Raw genomic sequence first — 15,031 nt, forward strand, 5'->3', positions numbered from 1 at the left:
TAAGGGGTTTGTATAACTGAATATGGAGTTGTTGAGTATACTGCTATTGAGAATTGAATATGTTCCTCACAAGGAAGATCCGAATATGAAATTGTTCTATTCTGTTCAGTTACGTTATTTTCTGATTGCTATCTCATTTTGAGTGTATTTAACTGTGTATAGTAACGGGTGTACGGGGTGGGTGTTTATAAGCTTTTGCTTCAGCCCATGCCCTTTCAGCCACACCCAATTTGGGAAACTGTTTGAGTTATTGTTGTATTTTCTTTTGTTTTTTAATTTGTTATGTTAGTAAGAGTTTATGTTGGTATTTTGTTCATGTGCGTGTTGAATAAACTTATTCATTCATTCATTCATTCATTCATTCATTCACCACTCCCAGACACATTTCCTATTGACTTGGAAATTCCGAACAGCATGGTGCTTCCTCTTCTCTTGTCCTTCTTTCACAACTTTTAGCTTGAATGCTGCTGAGTAGCAACCTTTGCGCAAAGCCATTTATGTAATTGTGTAGCAGCTACTGAATGCAAGAAAACATTTGTTTCAAGTCTGCGCTGCTTCTCTTGCATACATGTCCATACATACTGCAAGGCTCTACTGTGTACAGCATACACGAAGCACACACATGCAAATGATCGTCAATAAATGGTCCCCCCCTTTTTGAAAATTGCAACCCCTGGGGCATTTAATGAGGCAAATACAGTCAAGGTACAACCACTGTTTCTGAGAACTGCTTCAGATCTGTGCCGCCTGGAGTCAACCAATGTCTGGCACCTGTGAACAGGTATTCCAGCCCAGGATGACTGGACTACAATCCACAATTCCTATGCATTTCTTGGTTTTGCCTCAGAAACAGAATTTTTGATGTCACCCCAAGTCTTCTATTGGATTAAGGTCCCAGGATTGGGTTGGCCACTCCATAATGTTAATCTTGTTGGTCTGGAACATAGATGCATAGATACTCACTTACTCGTGTGTTTGGGGTTGTCTTATTGAAACACCTATTTCAAGGCCATTTCCTCTTTGGCATAAGGAAACATGACATCTTCAATTATTTTTATGTATTCAAACTGATCCATGATCCCTGGTATGCAATAAATAGGCCCAACATCACAGTATGAGAAACATGCCCATATCATGATGCTTCCCCCACCAGGCTTCACAGTGTACTGTGGCTTGAATTCAGTTTTTGGGGGGTCATCTGACAAACTGTCTGCAGTCCTAGACCCCCACAAAAAAAGAATCTTGTTTTCATCAGTCAACAAAATGTTGCACCATTTCACTTTAGGCCAGCCACAGCTTGGTTTCACATAGGTGCCTTCTAATTGGTAGAGTACTCACAGGTAACTTTAGACCTTCTTTGATCACCTTGGAGATGATCGTTGGCTGAGTCTTTAGCATTCTGGCTATCCCTCAATCCATTTGAATGGCGGTTTTCTAATTTCTTACACATCTTTCAGGTTTTGGTTGCCATTTCAAAGCATTTGAGACTATTTTAGCTGCACTTCTTTGTGTTTTGCCCTCTCCAATCAACTTTTAATCAAAGTACGCTGTTCTTCTGGACAATGCCTGGGATGACCCATTTTATTCAGAATTTCAGAGAGAAATGCAGAACAACCAGCATGTACAACATTTGCTGCCTTCGTCCTTAAACAAGGACCACCTGTTTGACACCTTTTTTTTCACAGAAAGAAAAATACAGACTGCCATTTTTTGAACAGCCTAATATTCATTTTTCTTCAAAGTAATAACAAATTTATTAAATGTTTTGATTTGGAATAGAATGCGCAGTGTTCCCCAACTGAGTGGCTGTGCAAGAAGGAGACTCATGAGGCAAACCATCAGGACAACAGTGAAGGACATTCATCTGATATAGAATACACCAATCAGCCATAACACTGTGGCCACTGATAGGTGAAATGATTGACATGAATCATCTTGTTACAATGCCACCTGTCAGTGAGTGGGATGTATTAGGCAGTAAGTTAAAAATTTGACTTTGACATTGATGTCGGATGCATAAAGATTTAAGTGACTTTAACAAGGGCCCAATTGTGATGGCTAGACGACAGGACCAGAGCATCTCCTAAATTGGAGTTCTTGTGGGATGTTACTGATCTGTGATGGTCAGTACCTCTTAAAACTGGGCCAAGGAAGGAAAACCAGTGAACTGGCAAAACAATCATGTGGGATGTACTGGACAAACAAGTTCAACGTATGGAGGACACACCTCACAACTTAAAGGATCTGCTGCCAACGTGTTATTTAGTGGTTAGCACGGTTGCCTCACAGCAAGAAGGTCCTGGGATCGCTTCCCATCTGGTCGTTTCTGTGTGGAGTTTCAATGTTCTCCCCGTGTTTCCACGGGTTCCCTCTGGGTGCTCCAGCTTCCTCTCACTTCCACAGTCATGTACGTTAAGTCAGCTGGAAACTTTAAATTGACAGTAGGCGTGAGTGAATGTGTTTCTCTGTATGTGTCGGCCTTGCAATAGGCTGTCCGGGGTGTTCCCTGTCTCTTGGGCAGCACGGTGGTTTAGTAGTTAGCACTGTTGCCTCACAGCAAGAAGGTCATGGGATTGATTCCCACCTGTGGCCTTTCTGTGTGGAGTTTGCATGTTCTCCCCATGTTTGCGTGGGTTTCCTCTGGGTGCTCCGGCTTCCTCCCACATTTAAAGACATGCAGGTTAGATGAATTGGAAACTTTATAATTGCCCAGGTCTCCCTTGCAAATGAGATCTCGATCTCAATGGGACTAACCTGGTTAAATAAAGGTTAAATTAAAATTGCCCAATGACTGCTGGGAAATCAAATCAAAATCAAATCAATTTTATTTATATAGCGCCAAATCACAACAAACAGTTGCCCCAAGGCGCTTTATATTGTAAGGCAAAGCCATACAATAATTACAGAAAAACCCCAACGGTCAAAACGACCCCCTGTGAACAAGCAATTGGCGACAGTGGGAAGGAAAAACTCCCTTTTAACAGGAAGAAACCTCCAGCAGAACCAGGCTCAGGGAGGGGCAGTCTTCTGCTGGGACTGGTTGGGGCTGAGGGAGAGAATCAGGAAAAAGACATGCTGTGGAGGGGAGCAGAGATCAGTCACTAATGATTAAATGCAGAGTGGTGCATACAGAGCAAAAAGAGAAAGAAACACACAGTGCATCATGGGAACCCCCCAGCAGTCTAAGTCTATAGCAGCATAACTAAGGGATGGTTCAGGGTCACCTGATCCAGCACTAACTATAAGCTTTAGCAAAAAGGAAAGTTTTAAGCCTAATCTTAAAAGTAGAGAGGGTGTCTGTCTCCCTGATCCGAATTGGGAACTGGAAAGGCTCCAGCTCCCCTGTGGCCCTTAACTGGAATAAGCGGGTATAGAAAATGAATGACAATCAATTTCAGAGGTCAAGTGGAGTCCATGCCTCAAAGGGTCATGGTTATCTTGGTGGCATGTGGATGACCTTCACAATAGGTGGCCACAATGTTCTGACTGACAGAAAAATATTTGTGACAAAAAACAAAACAAAAACAAAAAAATCACCATAAATGGTAAGGATTTTATCAACTAGTACATTATGTTTGCTCAATTCCAGACAGGTTTTATGGTCCCTACCATATACATTATTAGCAGTTGTACTGCTGAAACTCAGAAAGGCAAACCAGATCTATGAGACTTTCATTTAGGATGCAGTAAAAAGTGTTGTCTGTAGTTTTAAGTGATGACATCTCCATCTTTAGCCAGCCACGTAGATTTCAGGGATACCTTTTTACATCCTGATCTTACTGATGTTCTGTGGTATAATTTCAGATGCATTGGATTTGCATTAAAGACCTCATTTTATTTGACTTCTAACAGGGGAACAATGGAAAATATTTTGGAACCACAGCAAGTTAACTCAAGTCTGGGAGCATGCGCTGATGCTGCGCTTTGCCCTATCCACAACACCACGGCACCGCCCAGGGTCATGGATGGCACCCGGTCAATTCCACCATTTCTAAAATCTGCTGCAGCCAGGTGAAACATGAACATCCCCTTGGCCTTCTCCAGCTACTGGGGTCTTCAACACTCAGGACCTGTGTGCTGGATCATGCACAGAGAAATGGTTCACATGGCCAAAATGTTGTAGCTGACGCCCATTCACAATGCAAATGATACTCCTCATCCTCATCTCTCTCTCAGTAACCACTTGATACAAAGTTATTCCAGTGGTACCCAAGGATCCTTCGAAGACACTTACTCCAAAAACGTCCAGTCATTGCCTTAGGTCACTGTTTAGCGTCCAAATCTCACAACCAAACAGCAAGACAGGCAGCACCAGGACCTTAAGACTTGGATCTTTGTTCGCATTTTTGTTATTCATTTTTTCTTTTTGTTTTGTTTTTCTTGGGCGATGCTGAACCACAGCGTTTAGCAATAATTAAACTAAATTTGTTAGAAACTGGAAAGACAAATTGTGCTCATGGGTTTCAGATGAAACTCTGAATTTAGCATTTTATCTCTGTTTTGAAATAATTGGTACCACTAATTATAAATACCTGTAACTAGGGATGGACCGATACCACTTTTTCCCAGACCGAGTACAAGTACGAGTACTTACATTTGGGTACTCGTCGATACCGAGTACCAATACGAATACTTAATGATACCATTACAGTTTTATGATGACTTTGAAAATGTTTTATTCATCAGTTGTTCCTTAGTTTTTGACTATAACTGCTACTAATATTATTACCTTTGTTTTTATTTACAAACATTTCACTTAAATCATGTAACTTCACTTTTTTACTACAACAAATTGTGCTTTAACATTAACTGTGTGTTTCTTAACAATCATGATGCTGCCAGACATCTCACTGAAATGTAACCTGTGGACTTCAGCACTACAAAATAGACAACACGACTGAGCTGAAACTGTCCATAACAAACTTTACTAAATAACTGTGAGCACCAGTGTTGCCACAGTTACTTTGAAAGAGTAACTTACTTTACTGATTACTTACTTTACCGATTACTCAGTTTTAAAAGTAACTAAATTAGATTACTAGTTACTTTATTAGTTACTTTCAGCAGCTGCTGAAAACACTCCCCCGCCACCTCAACACAAAGTGATAACCAGTTTTGCCAATACTCACTTTATAGTCACCCTTTCTTGACTTCAATGAACAGAAATACTTGTTTTTATCAAAAATAAAATAAAGGCATCTTTCTTGACCTCATATTTAAATGTTGACAGCACTGTAACAGTAAAACTTATAAGTTATAATTTACATTGTTTATAAATGTAACTATTAAATTCTTTCTAACATTTTTCTAATATTTAAATTCTTTCTCAACATTTTAACTGTTAAAATTATTATTATTATAGTATTACTAGTAGTAATAGTATGAAAAATTGTCTTCGAAAGTGGACGTTTAATCTAGGGGTGTGTAGGGGGAAGCACCCCCCCGCCTGGATTCACCCCAGTTTTCCGTCTGTGCAAGAAGAACTGACAATGTGTATTAATGAAAAAAGCACGAACAGATTGAGAGGTAGGGAATTTGTTTTATGTTTTTCAGCATTTTTGTACGTCATGTCATCCTCAGAAAAGACTTTCGGTGCATTTGGGTGGAAAAAAACAAGAATCGTTAATGTGTGCAGATCAGCTGTTTTTAGCGAGGACCCACACAGAGTGGCACAGAGTTAAAGGAAAAAAAAATGTAAAAATGTCTTAGTAAAAAGCTCAGTGCAAGTGTGCTGCCGTCACCACACTTTGAGAGACAACTGTTCTTAACTCAGAGCTGCGCTACAGAAAGATGAAAAGCTTGCAGCATCAAATGCTTTTTTTGGTGAAGTGGGCAGTTCAGTCTAACCGCGACCTCTGCCTGCCCATAGGCTGCCACGATCTACCCACAATACAAACACAATGCATTGAAAGGTTGACATCACGCTGCTGTAAAGGAGAATTGGGTGTCTAGTATCAGGGCAGTTTTATGATTACAAGTACATGCATACATACGGGATCGGGTAGATACCCGATACTGGTATCAGGATCGGTGCATCCCTACCAGTAACCAGTATGTCTGCAATGATTACTCTCCGCTTCAGATTCTTAAATGTGAATACTATCTGTAATTTTCAAGTTTCTTTATCAAGCAATAAATTAAACATCTTAATATCTCAAAACAAGACATTTCATAGCATCATCTTGGGCTCTGGAAAACATTTCTGACATTTGAACGATCTAACAGCTAATTAATTAATTGAGAAAATACTCAATCAATTAATTGATTATTAAAATAACTGATAGCTGCAGTCCTACTGTTCAGTTTATTTTTTTAGCTATTTACTTATATACTTACTGTATTTATTAGTGCCAACCCGGTAGATAAATATACTTTAAGCTATCTGAAAAGCTATCCCAAAAAGAAAAATACTTTAAATATATATTTTAATACATTTATTAAAATTAGTGAAGCATATAAAATCTCCCAAGTACCATAACTATTTTAGGTTTCTTCAGTCAGAGTACTTATGAAATATGAGTTGATGAATAAAATATATTTTATTATGATCACAGCCAATAAATTTGGCTATAATCTGTCAAATCATTAGTCGTCCCTTTGAACAATTATTGGGAAAATACTGAGAAACATGCTCCAAGGTCCGAAATTAAATATGTTTAATCTAGTTCCACTTCATAATTGCAGCTGAAACATACGACATCATGATGTAAAACCAAGATCAGGAAGACACTTTTGTTTCAGCTTGTGAATTAAATATCAGATTGCAGAATCTTGATCAGTCGGACCATTCTGGATCAGTATGCAATTATTGCATTGTGATGTGGAATCCAGATCCATGTAAAGCCCGGTGTCCGCCCCTAAAAATTGGTCCGCCCTGCCTCCACTGCGCATGCGTCATTTCAGACGTCAGCAGCACGTCTCTTCACCCAAAGTGATCAAAGGGATTAATGTGATTATTAACCATCAGATGACAAGGTAAAACCTCTTAAATCATTCTAAAGTTAGTTTTAAGCAGAAACGAAGCGATACTCTGTGAAGTTACGAAATGACCAACGCGCAGTGAACGCATCGGCTAGCAGCTCGCGTTGCCATGGCACTCTGATCGCTTCCTCCATCTTTTATGATGAAATAATGCTGAATTTATGTGGAAATGATTGTTGTACAAAAGCTTCAGATATCTCTCACTGAGATAGATAATGACTAGAGTGCAGTTTGAAGCAGAAACGAGGTGCTAATCCGTGAACCGCGGCTAATGACACATGCACAGTGAAGACAGGGCAGACCAATTTTTAGGGGGGACCATTCGGTCGGCGACACCGGGTCATGATGTGAATCACACTTTTTTGTTTTTTTTTTTGAGTCCTTGTCAACCCTTGGCGGACGCCAGAAACCTCCGTTTGCTCTTGTTTTTTATTGAGTTTGTTTCACCTGATCTTTCAAAGCTCATGACAGATGGTGTGCAGGTTAGGTGTGTGCATTTGTGCACATGTGTACTGGCTGCACAGTGAAAGGGGGCTGTGAAATAAATGCCCCCCACTCCCCCCTTCACAGTGTCCAGGGAGGAAGAGCCAGGACAGAGGGGCCCTGAGGCCAGGAGCCTGGGAGGACACAGGGAGGTCACTTCATCCACTGGTGTCACAGTCCAATTCATCTGTCAGGCCCTGTGCAGGAGCAACATGCACAGACGAGTACACAGGCGTACACGCTGTTGCATGGGGACATTAACAACTCCCCCCCCACACACACACACACACACGCACACGCAAAGGTATGGGTGACAATAACTTACTTTAGCGGCTTTCAGCAAGATCTCTCTCTCCTGCTCATCTTTCCTTTGCTTCTCGATTCTCTCCAGCTGCTCAAAAAAGCGAAGCTGCGAGCGAACGTCTGCAGACTGCACATAGCACTCGTCGTCCTGAAAAACATACACAGACAAACATCGGTACAAACACTTGTGGTGAGCTCACATTCCCACTGACAAGGTACTTCTCAGGCTTTGGACGCAAATTTCAACTCCATGTAAGTCTTCAGTAAATCCCATCAGTGCCGTGCAAAAGTCTGACGCACTTATATATTTGAGTAAATGTGTCATTGTTGTCCTTCATTACTGGGTTGGGAAGAAACTCAATTTAAAATGAGATTTTCCTCTTGTTTATGTTTCATTATCTCTTCGAGGGAGGTTTTATGGGATAACCAGGGTTTGTACGTTAGTTTGTTTGTCTGACCTCCACGGAACTTTCTGGAACAACAACAACAAAACCCCTCATCACAACAAAGAACCCAAATCATTTTGTTGTTGTTTGAGATCTAGATGTAGATTTTGGTTAATTATATTACTTTTTATATTGCAAGAAGAGGCTTCTTTTTTAATATTTCTATAAACTTCTCAAAAACTAAGGTCCACTTTAGTCTTATACTTTATGCTGTAATTTATGAATGGTAAATAAGTTACAGACATAAAAATATGAAGACAATTTTTAAAAACTATTTCAGAGAATGAAAATGGACATGTGACTGCTATCTAGTTACAAGAACTCACTTTTCTTTTCTCACACTGAGCTCTACAACTCAGGATCTGGGTTATATATATTTTTAAGTTTATATATAATAACATATTCAACATGGCATGCTTTTAAGGAAGTGTTGCCAACTGGATCAGGTACATCAGCCGCTTTAAAAAAACAAACAAATAAAAAATGTAACACGCACTAAAGCAAGAAAAATTAAAGTGATCAAAATTTACCATTTTTATAGCAATACTTCTGCAATTGCATCCTAGGATTCAAGGTAAAACAAGTAAAGACTGCTAATAAAACAATCATAATCAACAAAAATCTTTTAAAATACAAAATATTAAATACGAGCTATGTGGTATAAAAGGATGAGCAGAAATTTTTTTGAAATTGTTTGATTTTCTCTTCATAGTCAGAAAAGACTAATAAAAAATAAAATTACTGGTAAACAGAAAAAAATGATAAAAATAAAAATAACCCATTTTCTCTTATTCCAGAAATGCAAGTAGGGTGAGGTCAAAAAATCTGAAACTACTGGACTGCAAGCACCAACGCTGGGGAGAGTATGGGAGGGGATGTCCCCTCCCACAGGTGGGTATCCGGGGGGCCTCCCCTGGGAAATTTTTTTTGAAAATGAGGTACCAGATGGTACATTTTCAGGGCAAAAGAAGCAGAAACAGGAAGAAAATCCACAAACAAGAAATGAAATTGGAACCGCGAAACATTCCACCTGCTGTCGGGAGGGACACACGGTTGGACAGGCGTGCACAATACCACGGCGACGGGCTTGTGCATGCTGGTGTTCGTGTGCACGAACACAGTGCGAGCATGTGGAAAGTCACGCACACAGCAGCAGAGCAAGAAATTAAAAAAACACCACAATTTATAATACCTCATTCCTGTTTCAAGGGTGGACTTAGCCTCCGCCTAGATGTACACCAGGAAGTAATGAAATGACGTGGATTACTGTTCTCCCTTTTATGTTTTACATTAATTACCTGATGCACTCGTCTCATGAAGAGCCGGGCTCTCGTGTCGTGAACACATCAGGCGGCATGGTGTGTCCAGCCCGCAGTGATCCGCTGCACATGTGATATGTGTCCTAATTATTACAATGTGGGGGAAATCCCGCAGATACACACGCCTCGCGGAGGCGTCCCGTGAGGTGATTTCCTGCATGGCACGATATTCACCAGTGTTGCGGTGCGCTGACGCGGCAGTCAGCTGAAGCGATATGTGTTTTCATTTATTTCCACGTGAGGAGAGCAAGCTGATGTCCGCTCCTCACGGTAAAGTTATGCGATGTCATATCCTACAAGCCACTACATGCTCCAGCTGTGACTTGCGAGCACAGATATCTGAACAGCTGCCAGTCGCTGGGACACACCCACTTTTGTCTGCAGACCTCACCAGCTCACTGGAAAAAAAGGCTCACTCTCTGTTCCTTTATTCTGTGATTTTTTTTTATGTATGTTTTTTTTTTTTTTGTCCTGCATCTGTCTAATGTCTGTTTTTAATTTACCACCTTGCATGCACGGTCAGGTTCAGCTGAAAGTCGGCCGTCAGTTGACATGCGCCGTATGTCCACAGCAAAACATATGAGCAATGCGATCACACATGAATGAGTTCACGCCTTTACCTTTATTTGTGTTATTTAATCTCCACTCTTTCTGTCTGTCATGTAAACTACAATTTACGTGATGGAAATGACATCAGCCTGTCCGGCCTACTTCACATCGTGCCGCTCGCTCAGACGCTGGCCGGTCCTGCATGTCATGAGGGCATGAGCACCCGCCCACACGTGCATTGCGTGTTCACCAGCTGAGTTGCAGTACACAACGGTCAGCTGTCCCAGTAGCGCACTGTGCTGGACAGTGACCGGACTCCAGGACCTTCAGCCATAGCTGACAATGTTGGATTCATGGTGTGTGTGTGTGTGGGGGGGGCCACAGTCAGAACCATGTGTTGCTAGGTTACGCCACACTAGCCACACTCAGACAATTTTCACAGACAGCTCGAACGTGGATAGTATTCACAGCACTTCATTTTTCCACATTTTCTTATGTTACAGCCTTATTCCAAAATGGATGACAATTTTTTCCTCAAAATTCCACACACAATACCCTATAATGACAATGTGAAAAAGTTTTGTTTTTGTTTTTTAGATTTCTGCAAATTTATTAAAAATAAAAATAAAAACTAAGAAATCACATGTACATAAGTATTCACAGCCATTGTTATGAAGCTCAAAATTGAGCTCAGGTGGATCCTGTTTCCACTGATCATCCTTGAGAGTTTTCTACAGCTTAGCTAGAGTTCAACTGGAGTAAATTCAGTTGATTGGATAGGATTTGGAAAGGCACACACTTGTCTACATATAAGGTCCCACAGTTGAAAGTGCATGTCAGCGCACAAAACCAAGCATGAAGTCAAAGGAATTGTCTGTAGACCTCTGAGACAGGATTGTCTTGAGGCACAAATCTGGGAAAGGGTACAGAAACATTTATGCTGGTTTGAAGGTCCAAATGAGCAAAGTAGCCTTCATCCTCCGTAAATGGAAGAAGTTCGGATCCAGCAGGACTCTTCCTAGAGCCGGTGGCCCATCTAAACTGAGTGATCTGGAGGGAAGGGCATTAAGGCACCATGACACTTGCACAAATTTGATCCCCACATTGCTGTGCAATTCGTCGTGCCAATGTGTCCTGCTGGATGCCACGCTTTGCCCCCGTGCTATAATAAATAATTATCTCGTAGCTGAAGATGCATTTTCTTTCAGATCTTGGCTGATAAAACTATTCTCTTACTGTTCCCAGAATCACAGAGAAATTATCTACAGCTGCAGGTTGTCTCATGTGTGTCGTGTGGTGGACAACACATTTGGAATCATCTTTCAAAGGTAATTATTTATACTATACAGTCGTGTGATAAAGTTTTTCCTGCTGACTTCAGCAGGTGATTTCAATGATGAAATCTGCTCAAAGTGATGATGTTAATTAGTGAAATCACCTGCTGGAGTCAGTGGCTGCAAAAAAAAACAAAAAAAAAAACCTCTATCCTCTTGGCCCTTTCTGGAATACTTTAGACACCAGTTAGTTAGATAATGTATCTATAAAGTTATATTTATTAGATGTAACATTTTGTCATAATCATTCAGATGCCCTGCGCGCAATGACACGCATTGACACGCAGTGTTTTCGAATAGGTTGCACAATGTTCAAGAAGAGTAGGGGAGGTGATGGTCTAGTGGTTGAGCGTGGGGCTTGAGACCAGAGGATCCTCGGTTCAAACCCCAGCCTGACCATAAAATCACTAAGGGCGCTTGGGCAAGGTCCTAATCCCCTAGTTGCTCCCGGTGTGTAGTGAGCACCTTGCATGACAGCACCCTGACATCGGTGTGTGAGTGTGTTTGTGCGAATGGGTGAATGTGAGGCATAATTTTAAAGAGCTTTGAGTGTCTAATGCAGATGGAAAAGCGCTATATAAATGCAGTCCATTTACCATTTTAGTTCACGAAATCAATGCGTGCCAGAAGTTTTGAACATTTAAAAATCTTCTTTGTTCACTGGTGTGCAGTTCATGCACATTTTACAACAGTTTACAAGGAATTCATTCATTAGCATGCAAGAGTGTGTGCCAGTGCGGGGATCATATTCATGCAAGTGTCAAGGTGCCTTTACTGAGGGATGTGACCAAGAGCCCACTGGTCACTCTGTGAGAGCTCCAGCATTCCTCTGTGGAGAAAGGAGAACCTTGAAAAGGACAACTCTGTAAATGTCCTTGAGTGGCCCAGCCAGAGCCCAGACCCCAATCCGACTGAACATCTCTGAATAGATCTGAAAATGGGTGTGCACCATTGCTCCCCATCCAACCTGTGTCATAAGAAATCCCGCCAGGGGACATATGTGCTGGCTTATCAAGAGCGCTGTCTTTTGCAGCAGAGCAATCTGCGAACCGTGTGACGGCTCACAAAAATCATTGAAAATCTGAATTTTTTTGGAAAATCTCAAAAAAAGCGGAAAACGTAGGTCTGAGTCGGTGAAGCTGCATATTTTTTTCAATTTTTTTTCGAACCATCGTGGACTTTTCTTCTATCAGGACAACGAATTAAAATATTTTCACACGTTTCCATCAAAATGAAGATCATCTCAGTGAAATGGACAGGTAAGACTATATTATTTTCTCCTTGTGTGAAGGGTTTTAATATTTAATAATAATGTGTTATGCTATTCAAGAAGGAAACAATATTTATTTCAAAAATAGCTGATATTTTCAGTCCCTTGTGACATTTTTCAGATTTGAATGTACCTTTTTGTCAGAAAAAATAAATAAATAAATAAATAAAAAAAATCCACACCATCACCAAAACTATTTTTTTTTAATCAATTGATTGGATTAATGAGCTGGCAAAAAAGTTCATTTCCTGCCGAAATCATATGCATTATTTATTTATTTATTTATTTTACAAACACCATTCTGTCTTCTGAACTCTGCCAATATTGTCACTGTTGTCAGACTGAAGGTTTTCCTCCAAGTTTTTTCTCCTTCACTGCCATCGAAATAAGGCTCAAACCTATAATGCTGTGTCCCCCACAGCTTATTCAGATACACGTTCAGACTGGACTAAAAAAAAAAAAAAAGCTCCACACTAGAAAAAAAAATCGTCTGAAAACAGCTCGACTTCCGCAGTGTTTACAATTGATTTGGGCTTGAATCAGCAGGTGCCATTCCGGCAATAACGTAGCAACAATATGGCTGCGGCTGAGTGCTGAATGGAGCTGAAATACAGCGCAGGCTTCAGACAGCTGTAGATTATCCTTCACCTGTGCACTTATCGACTTTTTTTGTTCAGGATTTTTTAAAAATATCAACATTTCATCATTTTAGTGATTATTTGTGCACATTTTTTGGTATCTCCTACACTTTAAATTCTCATCAGATCTACAGATCTCATATATGGCATTGTGACAGCACAACTGATGGAAATACATCGTAGCGACGGAGAACTTTAAATCCCTACAAAGCCCAAGCTGATTGCTACCTGTTAAAAAATAAATAAAATTTACTTCCAAAAACAGTCATAGAAGACAGAGTGTGGTAAAACACCATTGTCAAAGACAAATAAAGTGGAATGATTGAGCAGCAAAGCAATACGCAGGTGAATGCGTCAGAAGCAATGTGGAAGGTGTTTGCGAGTTAATATATAGACTGAAGTCTCCCAGTGCAAAACAATTTACACCTTATAATCTAAATTAACCACAAGATGTTGCATTTGAAATCTAAGCACAGTGAGAATACAACAGCACAATTCTCTGACATCAAGTGAGAAAATCATGAATTTGTATTTGTGTGACACTGACTCTTGGTTCTCTGTACTGCATGTGTCCTATCCAACAAAAAGCATGTTGAACATCCACCATTAACACAAAGTAATACAAGAAATGACTCATTATTAAGTGCACTTATTTTGTAAACCAACAACTTTAAGTCACAGTTCAACATAAGCCCCAACAGTCTGAACACATCGACAAATAAACACTAACGCACTGAATTTTGTTGTTCCGTTAACTCCTCCCTTTGGAGATGCAGCACTACTTCCCACTTGGGATGTGGAAAGACGAGGAAAAAATAGTTTGCGGAACTTCAGAGGTTATTGGGATAATTGCTTTTACGTTTGTGTGACTGCATGCTTCCTGTGTAGTTGTGCTCTCACGGTTAACTTAAATTTGACATATATTCTCTGTCTGTGTGTGCGTCCATGAGTGGATGTGAAAAGCTGTGTGACATGGAGCACAAAGACACATCAGAGGATTCCCCACACCTCCCATCCAGCCTCCCTCCCCTTTGTTGCAGCGCTGAGCCTGCACTCTTGCCACAGCTCCTGCTGCCTCCGCTGCCACGGAAGCCCGGCTGCTCTTTAAGGCCGCTTCATCTTTTGGTCTTTTTTTTTTTCCGCTGATGTCAACAGAGTGGCTTCACAGAGCTTCGTGCCTCTCTCATGCACCTCATTTACAAAACCACAAAAAAAAAAAAAGAAAAAGAATGAAAAGAAGAAGCACAAAACAAGATGGGGACAGCTACAGCGATGCTCAGCCGCCTTTTGTGGTGTCAGGAAAAACACATTTTCAAAGTTTTCCACTAGTTCCACCAACATATCCGAGATTATGGCTTCCAGTCGGCTCAAGATGGAGGCGTGCTTTAATGTACACCAATTAAATGTGGTTATATAGTCACACATTCAGGGAAGGAAGGAGACAAAACGCCACAAATGATGAAAAAAGTAGGCAGGCGAATGCAGGCAGACACTTAGAAAATGTTTCACATATAAAGTTTTAACAAAGTGACTGAAAAGTCTAAACTCTCCTGTTTGTCAACTTAAGGTTATAATAAAGACCTCCATCAACTATGAACTTGTGTTCATGACACACTTGCATTTTTTGTGACTTAATGTGTGACAGAAGAAACTAGAGAACATCACCCGCCGTAGTACACAACAGGTTGCATGTATTGGACGTATTGTA

At 40.6% G+C, this 15,031-nt stretch overlaps 1 protein-coding gene across 1 annotated transcript in view; it reads right to left on the reverse strand.

The window, feature by feature from the left end:
• The window catches only part of LOC117524179 (transcription initiation factor TFIID subunit 4-like), a 278,303-nt gene that overhangs the window by 148,703 nt on the left and 114,569 nt on the right, over positions 1-15,031 (reverse strand). The window contains exon 13 of the mRNA XM_034185935.1: positions 7,790-7,915. Within this exon, the coding sequence (XP_034041826.1) occupies positions 7,790-7,915 (126 nt within the window). The remainder of the gene's footprint in view (positions 1-7,789; positions 7,916-15,031) is intronic.

The sequence above is a fragment of the Thalassophryne amazonica genome, chromosome 2, assembly GCF_902500255.1.
Source record: "Thalassophryne amazonica chromosome 2, fThaAma1.1, whole genome shotgun sequence".
NCBI lineage: Eukaryota > Metazoa > Chordata > Actinopteri > Batrachoidiformes > Batrachoididae > Thalassophryne > Thalassophryne amazonica.